This window comes from Rhinoraja longicauda, chromosome 29, assembly GCF_053455715.1.
Source record: "Rhinoraja longicauda isolate Sanriku21f chromosome 29, sRhiLon1.1, whole genome shotgun sequence".
NCBI classification, from domain to species: Eukaryota; Metazoa; Chordata; class Chondrichthyes; order Rajiformes; family Arhynchobatidae; genus Rhinoraja; species Rhinoraja longicauda.
In genome coordinates, this window is record NC_135981.1 from 7,122,562 (window position 1) to 7,135,544 (window position 12,983).

The 12,983-nt window shown below is 46.0% G+C and overlaps 1 protein-coding gene across 11 annotated transcripts in view; it reads right to left on the reverse strand.

The window, feature by feature from the left end:
- The window catches only part of raraa (retinoic acid receptor, alpha a), a 524,616-nt gene that overhangs the window by 2,792 nt on the left and 508,841 nt on the right, over positions 1-12,983 (reverse strand). For all 11 annotated transcript variants that reach the window (XM_078424857.1, XM_078424854.1, XM_078424855.1 and 8 more), the window contains 3 exons: positions 10,581-10,757; positions 9,578-9,782; positions 1,257-1,415 (listed from right to left, as the gene is read on the reverse strand). In XM_078424857.1, the coding sequence (XP_078280983.1) occupies positions 1,257-1,415; positions 9,578-9,782; positions 10,581-10,757 (541 nt within the window). The remainder of the gene's footprint in view (positions 1-1,256; positions 1,416-9,577; positions 9,783-10,580; positions 10,758-12,983) is intronic.

The following is a 12,983-nucleotide window of genomic DNA, read 5'->3' on the forward strand; positions in this document are numbered from 1 at the left end:
AGTACTATGTTGAGTTTTGGTCACCCTGCAGTGGGAAGGATGTCGAGGTTGGCGCAGCGGTAGAGTTGCTGCCTTACCGAGCCAGAGACCTAGGTTCGATCTTGACCACGGGTGCTGTCTGTACAGAGTTTGTACCTTCTCCCCGTGACCTGCGTGGGTTTTCTCCGGTTCCCTCCCACATTCCAAAGACGTACGGGTTTGTAAGTTAATTGGCTCCTGTAAATTGTAAATTGTTCCGAGTGTGTGTAGAATGGCGTTTGTGGTCGGGGATCGCTGGTCGGCACAGACTCAGTGGGCCGAAGGGCCTGTTTCTGCACTGTATCTCTGAACTAAACTAAACAGATGATTTATGGGGATCTCTACAAAGAGCAGGAGTGACTCAGCGGGTCAGGCAGCGTCTCTGGAGAACATGGATAGGCATTGTTTCGGGTCTGGACTCTTCTTCACACTGACCCGCTGAGTTATTTCAGCATTTTGTGTCTTTTTTTTAAAGCCATGATCGAATGGCGGAACAGACACGATGGGCCAAATTTTGGGCCTCATATCTGAGGAGGGATGTGTTGGCGTTGCACAGGATCCAGAGGAGGTTTACGAGAATGATCCCGGGGATGATTGGGTTAACGCAGGATGTAATGTTTGACGGTTCTGGGCCTGTACTCTCTGGAGTTCAGAATGAAGTGGGGGACCACATTCAAACGTACAAAATAGTGAATGGCCTGGATAGAGTGGATGTGGAGAGAATGTTTCCACTTGTGGGAGAGTCTAGGACCAGAGGGCACATGCTCAGGATAAAAGGAAGTACCTCTAGAAAGGAGATGAGAAAGAATTTCTTTAGGGTGGTGGATCAATCGGTGGAATCCATTGCCACAGACGGCTGTGGAGGCCAAGTCATTGGGTATGTTTAAAGCAGAGATTGACAGGTTCTTGATTAGTAAGGGTGTCAGGGTTACGGGGAATGGGGTTGAGGGGGAAAGATAGATCAGCCAGGATTAAATGACAGAGTCGACTTGATGGGCCGAATGGCCTAATTTTACTCCTATGTCCTATGGTCTTACTGTTGAATCATTGGAAGGTATTCAGCTAAAGTTCACGAGTCAAATCTAAACTCATACAATTCCTCAGCTGCAGATCAGTCATGATGTGACCGGGTGGCTTAGTCGGTGACCATGTTTCACTGTGCAGGATATGAGGAGATGTTATGGTGCTCTGGCCCCCAGGCAGCTCCTTGTGGCCGCGGTGGACAACCACACACTCACCTTTGGCACTGATGCTGCGCAGATCTGTGATCTTCATCAGCATTTTGGGGAACATGTGGGGCTTGTTCGGCCGCCGCTTCCTCACGTAGATCTTCAGAGCTTCCAACAGCGGCTCCTGCAGCTTATCCACTTTCTCCGGCTCTTCCAAGTCTTGCCGGTCTGCAAAGCAAAGAGTTTCATTACTTGCTTTCCTCCATTATTCCTGTGTGGTAGACATAATCTTGTGTGTGTGCGTGTGCGTGTGTGCACGTGTGTGTCTGTATCTGTGTGTCATCTGTTTATGTGCCTGTGCGTGTGTGTGTCGGTCTGTGTGTGTGTGTGTGTGTGTGTGCGTCGGTCTGTGTGTGTGTGTGTGTGCGCGTGTGTGTGTGTCTGTCTGTGTGCATCGGTCTGTGCGTGTGTGTCGGTCTGTGTGCATGGAATTCTCTGCCTCAGAAGGCAGTGGAGGCCAATTCTCTGAATGCATTCAAGAGAGAGCTGGATAGAGCTCTTAAGGATAGCGGAGTCAGGGGGTATGGGGAGAAGGCAGGAACGGGGTACTGATTGAGAATGATCAGCCATGATCACATTGAATGGCGGTGCTGGCTCGAAGGGCCGAATGGCCTCCTCCTGCACTTATTGTCTATTGTCTGCGTGTGTGTGCGCGCGCGCGTCGGTGTGTGTGTGTGTGTGTGCGTCAGTCTGTGTGTGTGTGTGTATCGGCATTCCCCCACATAAACAGTGCATGTGTGGGACTTAATGCCATTTAAACAGGCACAAGTCAGTGAAACCTCTGAAACATTGATATAGCAACACTAATGCTTACAAATAGCAGGCGGTGACAATGCCCTTGCGGTGTCTGTGGCGAGGTCAGTCTCTGATGAAGAGACATGCCCACTGGGAATTGAATGGAGAATGTGCTGAAGCTCATTTCACTTATGACCCTAAATAGTCATCAGTCAGAAAGGACACCTTCACCACATCCATCTGGAGGAACTGAAGCCCAACTCCCAGGAGTTGAAAAGACAGTGTTTAAAGCCTGTGCGTCAGCAAATCCTCACCACAGGAATCAAAACCACGCACAACATAACTCAATTTCCCCGACAATAATTAATTCCATGTAAGTTTTTGCATGCAGCAGAGGGAGGCGATAATCAAGTTCTCTGTACAAGTCTTACACTTAGGCACAAGAGGAAGATTAAGATACACCTTCAATCTTCATGTGATTATAACAGAGAGATCCAAACAAAAGCCTGCACATCATACAATGGACATCAGGAACCAAGATCCATTCCAACACAACAATCAAATTAACATTTTATTTATTTTTTACCATCCTCTATCTTTCTACTTTTCTTCCTTTCTGCATGGACACTGATTTATTTCTGATAGACAAAAAATGCTGGAGTAACTCAGCGGGCCAGGCAGCATCTCTGGAGAGAAGGAATGGGTGACGTTTCGGGTCGAGGTCTCGCTGAGTTACTCCAAGCATTTTTTGTCTACCGTCAATTTATACCAGCATCCGCAGTTTTTTTTCCCACTGATTTATTTCTGGGTATGTTCCACAGATATCAGGGATTTTTTTCAGCCTTATCGAGGTAGCCACTCTTAATGTTCGAACCTTTACAAAATATCCCAGTGATGACAATGTACGAGTCTGAGGAAGGGTCCCGACCCGAAAAATCACCTATCCATGTTCTCCAGAGATGCTGCCTGACCCAATGAGCTACTCCAACATTTTGTCTTGTTTTGTGTGCATCAGTTCCTTGTTTCCAGTGGTCCTCATTGAAGATCCTCGGTCTATCTCTAATCGGACTTTACTAGATTTTACCTTGCACTGAACATTATTCTCTTTATCACATGTCTGTACACTGTGGACGGCTTGATTGTAACCATGTGTAGGCTTTTCGCTGACTGGTTAGCACAGAACCAAAGCTTTTTACTGTAGACAGACACCAAAAGGGCGGTGGTCACGGTGGCGCAGCGGTAGAGTTGCTGCCTTACAGCGAATGCAGCGCCGGGGACCTGGGTTCGATCCCGACTACGGGTGCCGTCTGTACGGAGCTTGTACGTTCTCCCCGTGACCTGCGTGGGTTTTCTCCGAGATCTTCGGTTTCCTCCCACACTCCAAAGACGTACAGGTTTGTAGGTTAATTGGCTTGGTGTAAATGTAAAAATTGTCCTTAGTGGGTGTAGGATAGTGTTAGTGTGCAGGGATCGCTGGTCGGTGCGGACCTGGTGGGCCGAAGGGCCTGTTTCCGCGCTGTATCTCTAAGAAAAAAGCTGGAGTAACTTAGCAGGTCAGGCAGCATCTCTGGAGAAAAGGAATAGGTGACGTTTCGGGTTGAGACCCAATTTCAGATATTTTACTGTACCTTGGTACAGTGGCAATAAACTAAACTAATATATCATAGTGATACTGGGCAGCATTCAGTATTAACCTGGAGATGTGCTAGAATCTCCGCAAGGCAGATGAGGAACTCAAATTAAAACGTAAATAAATTTAGAATTAAAAGCTAGTTTCAGCAATTGTGACCATGAAACTGGTCATAAAAACACATCTGGTTTTCTAATGGCTTCCAGAGAAAGAAAATTGCCATCTTTATCGTATTCAAGTAGACCCGAGTAATGTGGCTGATTCTTAAGATGGACACAAAGTGCTGGAGTAAGTAACTCAGCGGATCAGGCAGCATCTCTGGAGAAAAAGGATGAGTGATGTTTCGGATGGCAACCCATCTTTGGACTCTTAACTTCCCTTCGAATTGTTGAAACCACTGCCCCACTGTGATTATAGCCGGAGCTGCAGCGAGCCCCAGCGAACCCCCCACACTAATGCCATCTACACACACTAAGGACAATTTACAGACACCAAGCCAATTAGCCTACAAACCTGTACGTCTTTGGAGTGTCAGACGAAATCAAGATCCCGGAGAAAACCCAGGCGGGTCACGGGGAGAACATACAAACTCCGTACAGACAGCACCCATAGTCAGGATCAAACCTGGATCAACACTCTAGTGTTGTAAGGCAGCAACTCTACCGCTGCGTCACTGTGCCGCCCAGTACTGTACATAGATGTACTGCAGATGAACACCAGAGGGTGCTATCAGCACATTAGAACAACGATAGACACAAAAAGCTGGAGTAACTCAGCGGGACAGGCAGAATCTCTGGAGAGACTCCATCTGAAGAAGGGTCTCGGCCCAAAACGTCACCCATTCCTTCTCTCCAGAGATGCTGCCTGTCCCATTGAGTTACTCCAGCTTTGTGTGTCTATCTTCAGTTGAAACCAGCTTCTGCAGTTCCTTCCCACACATTACAACAACGGCCTGGGTTTAACAAGTAAATGTCCAAGATACTTGGAGAAAGCTGACCATTAGCCCACGTTACCACACCATCAAATAATGGATTCCAATGACCCGTGGCATCTTCTCATTGCTGACCACAGACCGGCCCGAACTGGACAAAGAATAAGAATAAGCTGGCAGACCTTACCTTGAAATCAGGATATTCAAAATGCACTTTGGCAGTACTGCCCCTCGTAATTGCTTCAGAAAGCAACTCGGGCATAGAGAAGCAAACTTAACACAAAGCCCCAGGGATCAAATTTTAAAACCAAGTCTGTTTTATTTTCATCAATGAAGTCGTTTTGCCAGCGACAGCAATGTACCATCTAACTCTGCCTTCCACCCGTCCATAATAACATACAATAGGTGCAGGAGTAGGCCATTCGGCCCTTCGAGCCAGCACCGCCAATCAATACGATCATGGCTGATCATCCAAAATCAGTACCCCGCTCCTGATTTCTATAGACAATAGGTGCAGGAGTAGGCCATTCGGCCCTTCGAGCCAGCACCGGCATTCAATGTGATCATGGCTGATCATTCTCAATCAGTACCCCGTTCCTGCTTTCTCCCCATACCCCCTGACTCCGCTATCCTTAAGAGCTCTATCCAGCTCTCTCTTGAATGTATGCAGATAATTGGCCTCCACTGCCCTCTGAGGCAGAGAATTCCACAGATTCACAACTCTCTGACTAAAAAAGTTTTTCCTCATCTCTGTTCTAAATGGCCTACCCCTTATTCTTAAACTGTGGCCCCTGGTTCTGGACTCCCCCAACATTGGGAACATGTTTCCTGCCTCTAACGAGCTAAATTTAACTCTCTCTTGAGTACATCCTGCATTGGTTGGTCTCTGCAGAGTGTTTGTACCTGGTCCTCCGGTTGCCAAACACTTTAACTCCCCCTCCCATTCCCATACTGACCTTTCTGTCCTGGGGCTCCCCCATTGCCAGAGTGAGGCCAAATGCAAATTGGAGAAACAGCACCTCATATATCGCTTGGGCAGCTACAACTCAGCGGTATGAATATTGATTTCTCTAACTTCAAGTAACCCTTGCATCCCCACTCTCTCCGTCCCTCCCCCACCCAAGTCGATGTACTAGTTTCACTGTCGTCCTATTGGGATTCATTGTCTGTACAACTCGTTATCACCTAGCCCCACAGCCAACAATGGACCATTGTGGGCTCCACCTTTCCTTGATCATCGTTACTTTTTTTGCATTTCTTTCAGTCATTTGTTCTAAATCACTCTATGTCCGTCTGTATCTCTAGTTTCCCTTTCCCCGACCCTCAGACTGAAGAAGGGTCTCGACCTGAAACATCTCCTACTCCTTTTCTCCAGAGATGCTGCCTGACCCGCTGAGTTACTCCAGCATTTTGTGTCTATCTTCAGTTTGAAGAAGGGCCTCGATCCAAAACGTCACCCATTCCTTCCCTCCAAAGATGCATAGAAACGTAGAAAATAGGTACAGGAGAAGGCCATTTGGCCCTTCGAGCTAGCACCGCCATTCATTGTGATCATGGCTGATCATCCACAATCAGTAACCTGTGCCTGCCTTCTCCCCATATCCCTTGATTCCACTAGCCCCTCGAGCTCTATCTAACTCTCTTTTAAATTCATCCAGTGAATTGGCCTCCACTGCCTTCTGTGGCAGAGAATTCCACAAATTCACAACTCTCTGGGTGAAAAAGTTTCTTCTCACATCAGGTTTAAATGACCTCCCCTTTATTCTTAGACTGTGTCCCCTGGTTCTGGACTCCCCCAACATTGGGAACATTTTTCCTGCATCTAGCTTGTCTAGTCCTTTTATAATTTCATACGCCTCTATAAGATCCCCTCTCATCCTTCTAAACCCCGGTGAATACAAGCCCAGTCTTTCCAATCTTTCCTCATATGACAGTCCCTCCATCCCAGGGATTAACCTCGTGAACCTACGCTGCACTGCCTCAATAGTAAACACGTCCTTCCTCAAATTGCTGTCTAACCCGCTGTTACTCCAGCTTTTAGTGTCTATCTTCGGTTTAAACCAGCATCTGCAGTTCCTTCCCACACATGGAATAAGAGCAAGTGGATGTGTGGGTGTTAACTGACTTGCAGTCAACAACAGCCTGTGGCTTTAACATGAAGGACTCTAGAGTTCGAAGATGCAGCATCAATTTCCGCCGGCTAACACTTCATCTGGAGTGTCTGCTGTAAACCACTGTTTAATATTCAACACAGGTGAAACACTCAGCCTCAGACAAAACAAACAGCCTTACTGGCAGCGCTACAATTATCAGGATGCCCGTTTGCTCTTTCTCAGGTACTATGAAAGGTCCCAGACCCGAAAGGATAATGCGAAACACAAAGTACTGGTGGAACTCAGCGGGTCAGGCAGCACCTGTGGAGATCTGTGGCCAGCACAGTGGTAGAGTTGCTGCCTTACAGCGCCAGAGACCCGGGATCGATCTTAATCATGGGTGCTGCCTGTACGGAGTTTGCATGTTCTCCCTGTGACCGCGTGGGTTTTCTCCGGGTGCTCCGGTTTTCCCCCCACCACCTCAAAGACGTACAGGTTTGTAGGTTAACTGTCCCTGGTGTGTGTGGGATACTGTTAGTGTGCGGGGATCGCTGGTCGGCGCGGACTCGGTGGGCTGAAGGACCTGTTTCCACGCTGTATCCTCTAAACAAAACTAAAGTTAACAGTAATGATGAGGCACGAGGGCCAAAACAAGCCAACATCACTGTCACAGCAGTTAAAAATAAGAATAACTGGAACTCCATGCATGGTGACAAATGCTTTAATTAAATATGATTGAAGTCACGATTGAAAAATTAAAATATTTAATCGCAAGATTAATTATAATTATTTTTTAACGAGTTTAGCAATCCTAATTCTATGCGATCTTTCCAAACCTGTTACACTCCCGATGACTAAGTGAAACACAGTGTTAGCTCTGTTGGCAAAATAATGACGAACTGAAACTATTATAATGAAGCTTAGTTTCTTGAATGAAGGGACATGACAAAACATTCCCATTCTCATCAGTGAAATTTCCAGCTAATTTTTATCCTGTCAGAGATGATTATTTATAATGGGTTTGAGTTCACTAGCAACTTTCTATCATCTCATCCAAGTGAATAAATGGTGCAGAAGCAAAGTGTTTAAATTTGGGGTGCACGGTGGCGCAGCGGTAGAGTTGCTGCCTCACAGTGTCACAGACTTGGGTTCGATCCTGACTACGGGTGCTGTCTGAACGGAGTTTGTACGTTCTCCCTGTGACCGCGTGGGTTTTCCCCGAGTGCTCTGGTTTCCTCCCACACTCCAAAGACGCACAGGTTTGTCGGTTAATCGGCTTTGGTAAAGATTATAAATTGTCCTGAGTGTGTAGGATAGTGTTAATGTACTCGGATCGCTGGTCGACGCGGACTTGATGCGTCAAAATTACTGACGTAGACTGCCGAACATTTACCGCTACTTTTCTTAGTGTCGAGCAAATCCAGTGAATGACCTCAACATCAGTCACCCGCAGTAGATAAAAAATCAAAGTGCTGGAGTTACGCAGCGGGTCAGGCAGCATCTGTAGAGGGTATGGACAGATAACATTTTGCATCGGGACTGTTCTTCAAGCTTGGGGCGGGGGGAGGCGGGGGAAGGAAACTGGATGAGAGAAGTAGGGGTGGGTTAGAGTGTACACCTGCAGCTTCATGAGACTCCATCTGCTGTAGCTACTCAGTCATTCAATGAAAGCAGGGGAATATGTCCCAAATTTCAGTATGGAATAATCCTTGGCACAGAAATTATAGTCCAGAGCAAAAGCAGTTTGGAGAGACACAAAACGCCAGAGTAACAATAGACAATAGGTGCAGGAGTAGGCCATTCGGCCCTTCGAGCCAGCACCACCATTCAATGTGATCATGGCTGATCATTCTCAATCAGTACCCCGTTCCTGCCTTCTCCCCATAACCCCTGACTCCGCTATCCTTAAGAGCTCTATCGAACTCTCTCTTGAATGCATTCAGAAAATTGGCCTCCACTGCCTTCTGAGGCAGAGAATTCCACAGATTCACAACTCTCTGACTGAAAAAGTTTTTCCTCATCTCCGTTCTAAATGGCCTACCCCTTATTCTTAAACTGTGGCCCCTTATTCTGGACTCCCCCAACATTGGGAACATGTTTCCTGCCTCTAACATGTCCAAAACCTTAATAATCTTATACGTTTCGATAAGATCTCCTCTCATCCTTCTAAATTCCAAATAAATTCCAGTGTAACTCAGCGGATCAGGCAAGATCTCCGGAGAAAAGGAAAAGGTGACGTTTTGGGTTGAGACCCTTCTTCAGACTGCTGTCACCCATTCCTTTTGTTTCCAGAGATGCTGCCTGACCCGCTGAGTTACTCCAGCATTTTGTGTCTATCTTCGGTGTGAACCAGTGCCTGCAGTTCCTTCCTACACAAAAGTAGTTAACATTTATATAGAGTAATCCAAATCCTTGTCAATCATATCAATAATCAATTAGCTGTGGGGACTGGGGATTTTTTTTTCCCATTTCAATTCGGAAAACCTGCTACTGCTTCTAGTTGATAAAAGGTAAAGTATGTCCCTCATCTATTTCCCATGAATGCATTGGACAAGACAAGATGATCAGATCTTTAAAAAAAACTTAGTGCAAAGCAATATTAAGTACATCTTTTTTCAGTTATACTTAGACCATTAGCTGTTACTGTCCCTCGTGTACATGGAAGTCTAAAGGGGAAAGTTGTTTAAAGTACCCCACGTGATTTCCATCGTCAAGATGACACTGCCATTTTCTTAAGCAAACTCTCGACGTGTGCAGATTTTATTGGTGTACACCGTGGTTGATTGGATCTGATCATGGATTTTCAAAGGCGGTACAGTGGCAAAGCTTGGCGAGTCGAGGTCTTACAGCGCCTGAGACCCGGGTTTCAATTGCAAGTACAACCTGTAACTCCATTCTAAAAGGTACAAAGGTAAAATTGGAGGGTTTCCATTTTGCTCACCTCCACAAATGAGGCAGATCGCACTCAGGAGTCCAGTCTCCGCATCGTCCATCTCCAGTGGCAGCAATTGATTGGCAAATGCAAAAACCAGATCAGTAAGGGGACCAAAGCCTGCATTGTGCATCTGTGTCCTGTTCAAGGTAAGGCCATCCGAAAAAGTCATGGTGTCCTGATCGGGTGTGTATCTGGTACAGATTCGCAGAATCTGAGAAAACAAAGAAGCAACGTGAAAGTACTCTTCGGTATTACAACCAAGGCATGCATTTGGTTTGGTTTCTGTCTCTCTGTCTCTCTCACACACACACACCTGACCACAGGTGCTGTCTGTACGGAGTTTGTACACTCTCCGGGTGCTCCGGTTTCCTCCCACACACCAAAGACGTACAGGTTTGTAGGTTAATTGGCTTCGGTAAAATTGCAAAGTGTCCCTAGTGTGTGTGTAAGATAGTGTTAGTGTCAGTGTGCGGGGATCGCGCGAACTCGGTGGGCGGAAGGGCCTGTTTCTGTGCTGTATCTCAAAGCTAAACTAAAGAAAACTAAACACACACACACAGTACAAATAGTCAATTAATTTACTGGGATAAACGTCTTATTGACACTTGGGAATGACAGCTATGTTGATGCTAAATATTCTCATTTCCTTTCTAAAGATAGAAACAAGGATGCTGGTTTACAAACGATACTGCACTGGAGTAGCTCAGCGGGTCAGGTAACGATTTAGGTCTGGACATTGTCGGGACTGAAGTAGGGTCCCGGCCCGAAACGTCGCCTTTCCACGTTCTCCTGAGATGCTGCCTGACCCGCTCAGCTACTCCGCCCAGCACGCCATGACTTCTCTCCTTGCCAACGATGTTGCCTCCTTGGAGAAAGAAGCATTGTTGAGGAGGAGCTACTTGTCTATCTCGTTCCTTGCCCAAGTCTCGACAGTATCAGTATCTGTGTCAGAGGAAAAGGAGAATACATTTGGGGGAAATAAACGATGAAACTAAAATACAGTACTTACCAAGATGTCTAGACAGGCAGCTTTGAGGAGGGTGATTTGGTCGGCAATGGTTAGAGTGGTAAATCCGGGAAGATGTTTGGCAAACTCGACCGTCTTGATAATGCATTTCGTCGAGAGTTCGCTAAATTTGTCCCAGAGGTCAATGTCTAAAGTTACTCGCTTCTCAGCGCTGTTATTCTGGAAAAGGAACAGTTTACATTAGAACAGGAAAGGTGGATATTCCAAAAATAATAATTTTCCAAAAATAATAATTTTCCAAAAATCACTTTTGTTTCATGTTCTGCACGGTAGTACAACCGGATTCAGAAATATGACATTGTCTTTTGGTGCTCGAGTGAATGCAGCGCTCCACACCTCTCACTTTCCCCTCTGAATTATGCCACGAGGCTCCAAAACTGGATACGGAAATCCATTTGCACACTGCTATTGTGCTACGTTCAATCCCACTGCCTCAGTTTATGCTTATACCGTTTCCTGTTTACTCAACTAAACACAATGGGGTAGCGATTTCCTTTGCAAGATTTTAGCCATCTACTTTCCTGGTGCTTTTCACACTTGGACCTTCAAAACATCCAACCTTCGGGGTGTAAATAATCGCGAGAGTCAAGTTTCGTGGTAATGGAAAGTGGAAGGATAGTCATCTCCTTCTCTAAAGATAGAAACAGATGCTGCCTGTCCCGCTGAGTTACTCCAGCTATTTGTGTCTATCTTTGGTGTAAACCAGCATCTGCAGTTCATTCCTACACATATCTTCTTCTCTAGTTGAGTACCAGCAGTTACCTTTGTGAAAATATTCAATATTTAGCAATGTGTTAGGGATGTTTTGGGCTGGCTGGTTAGAACTACAAAAGCTTTTCACTGTACCTTGGTGCATGTGCCAATAAACTAAACTGAACTGTATTATAAGATTCAATAGTCAAGTCAAGTCAAGTCAATTTTATTTGTATAGCACATTTAAAAACAACCCACATTGACCAAAGTGCTGTACATCAGTTCAGGTACTAAGAACGAACATACAATGGCACACAAACATAACAGCACATACATAAACAGTTCACAGCGTCCCCTCAGAGGGCCTCAAACGCTAGGGAGTAGAAATAAGTTTTGGACTTAAAGGAGTCGATGGAGGGGGCAGTTCTGATGGGGAGAGGGATGCTGTTCCACAGTCTAGGAGCTGCAACCGCAAAAGCGCGGTTACCCCTGAGCTTAAGCCTAGACCGCGGGATAGTCAGTAGCCCCAAGTCGGCCGACCTGAGGGACCTGGAGATAGAGTGGTGGGTTGGAAGATTTTATATTTTCGGCACAGAAAGTGTGTACATTCAGGCCATTGTGTCCATTCTGCATGAAAAGAGCAATTCAGATTAACCTTGATTCCCAGCTCTAAGTCTGCAGTCTGCACGCAAGGTATATGCCACAGAAACAGGGCATTCCAACCAGTCCATGCTTGCACGTCACTGATGCTGCAACTCAAGCCTTTTAGAGGCATAGAGTGATGCAGAGTGAAAACAGGCCCTTCGGCCCAACTCACCCACACTGGCCAACATATCCCATCTACACTAATCCCATCTGCCCCATATCCCTCCAAATATTTTCTAGATTTTTCCTCATCTAAATCTTGCAGCGTAACTCTTTACCCCCTTCTCTCTCTCATAAGCTTGGAACGTTTCCCCTTAAATGCATCTGTAGCTACACACTTCATCAGTTTCCCGTGGATGCAAGTCCCATGGTGCATTTCACCACTCAATGGTAACATAATCGCTTCTGTCTTCCCTATTGGGACTGGGCAGAATACTCAAGTGTCAAGGATAGTCCGAGGGTCCCCGATGAGGTATATAGCAGTTCAGGAATGCGCTCTGGTTGAGGTAGGATGCTTCAGTTGCTTGATAACAGCTAATACCAAATGACAGCTTTTCTGACAAGCAGACCAGGAAATAGTCATGGTACTGGAGACAATGACAATGGTGGAATGGCAATGTTGGTAACAGGTTTCATTCCCTTAACCACTTTCAGTTGACGAAAGCTTACAGCACATTACTTCCAACAACTCCATCACAGTTAGTTCTTCTTCCTCTAAAACCCCTTTGCTGTCACTTCTGCCCTTGTAAATGCGATCAAGGACTGAACAACCTAATACTTGCCACATCGTTTAAGGATCAGGTTTAATGGAACGCTCCTATCTGCTTGGTTTGGCAGTAACTGCGTGCGAGCAGGAAAATAAAGTGCTTCATGCAGTTTCTCCCATGCGTAAGGCACTGACCTTCGTCAGGGATGACAGTCCAGGACAGGAAAATGGCAGGAGGAGTGGAAAGCTAAAGATTGCAGCGTATGATCACTTGACACAAAAGATTAAGAAATAAAATAAATGGGAACAGCTGTTGCACAATGTAATCATTAAGGTTGAAG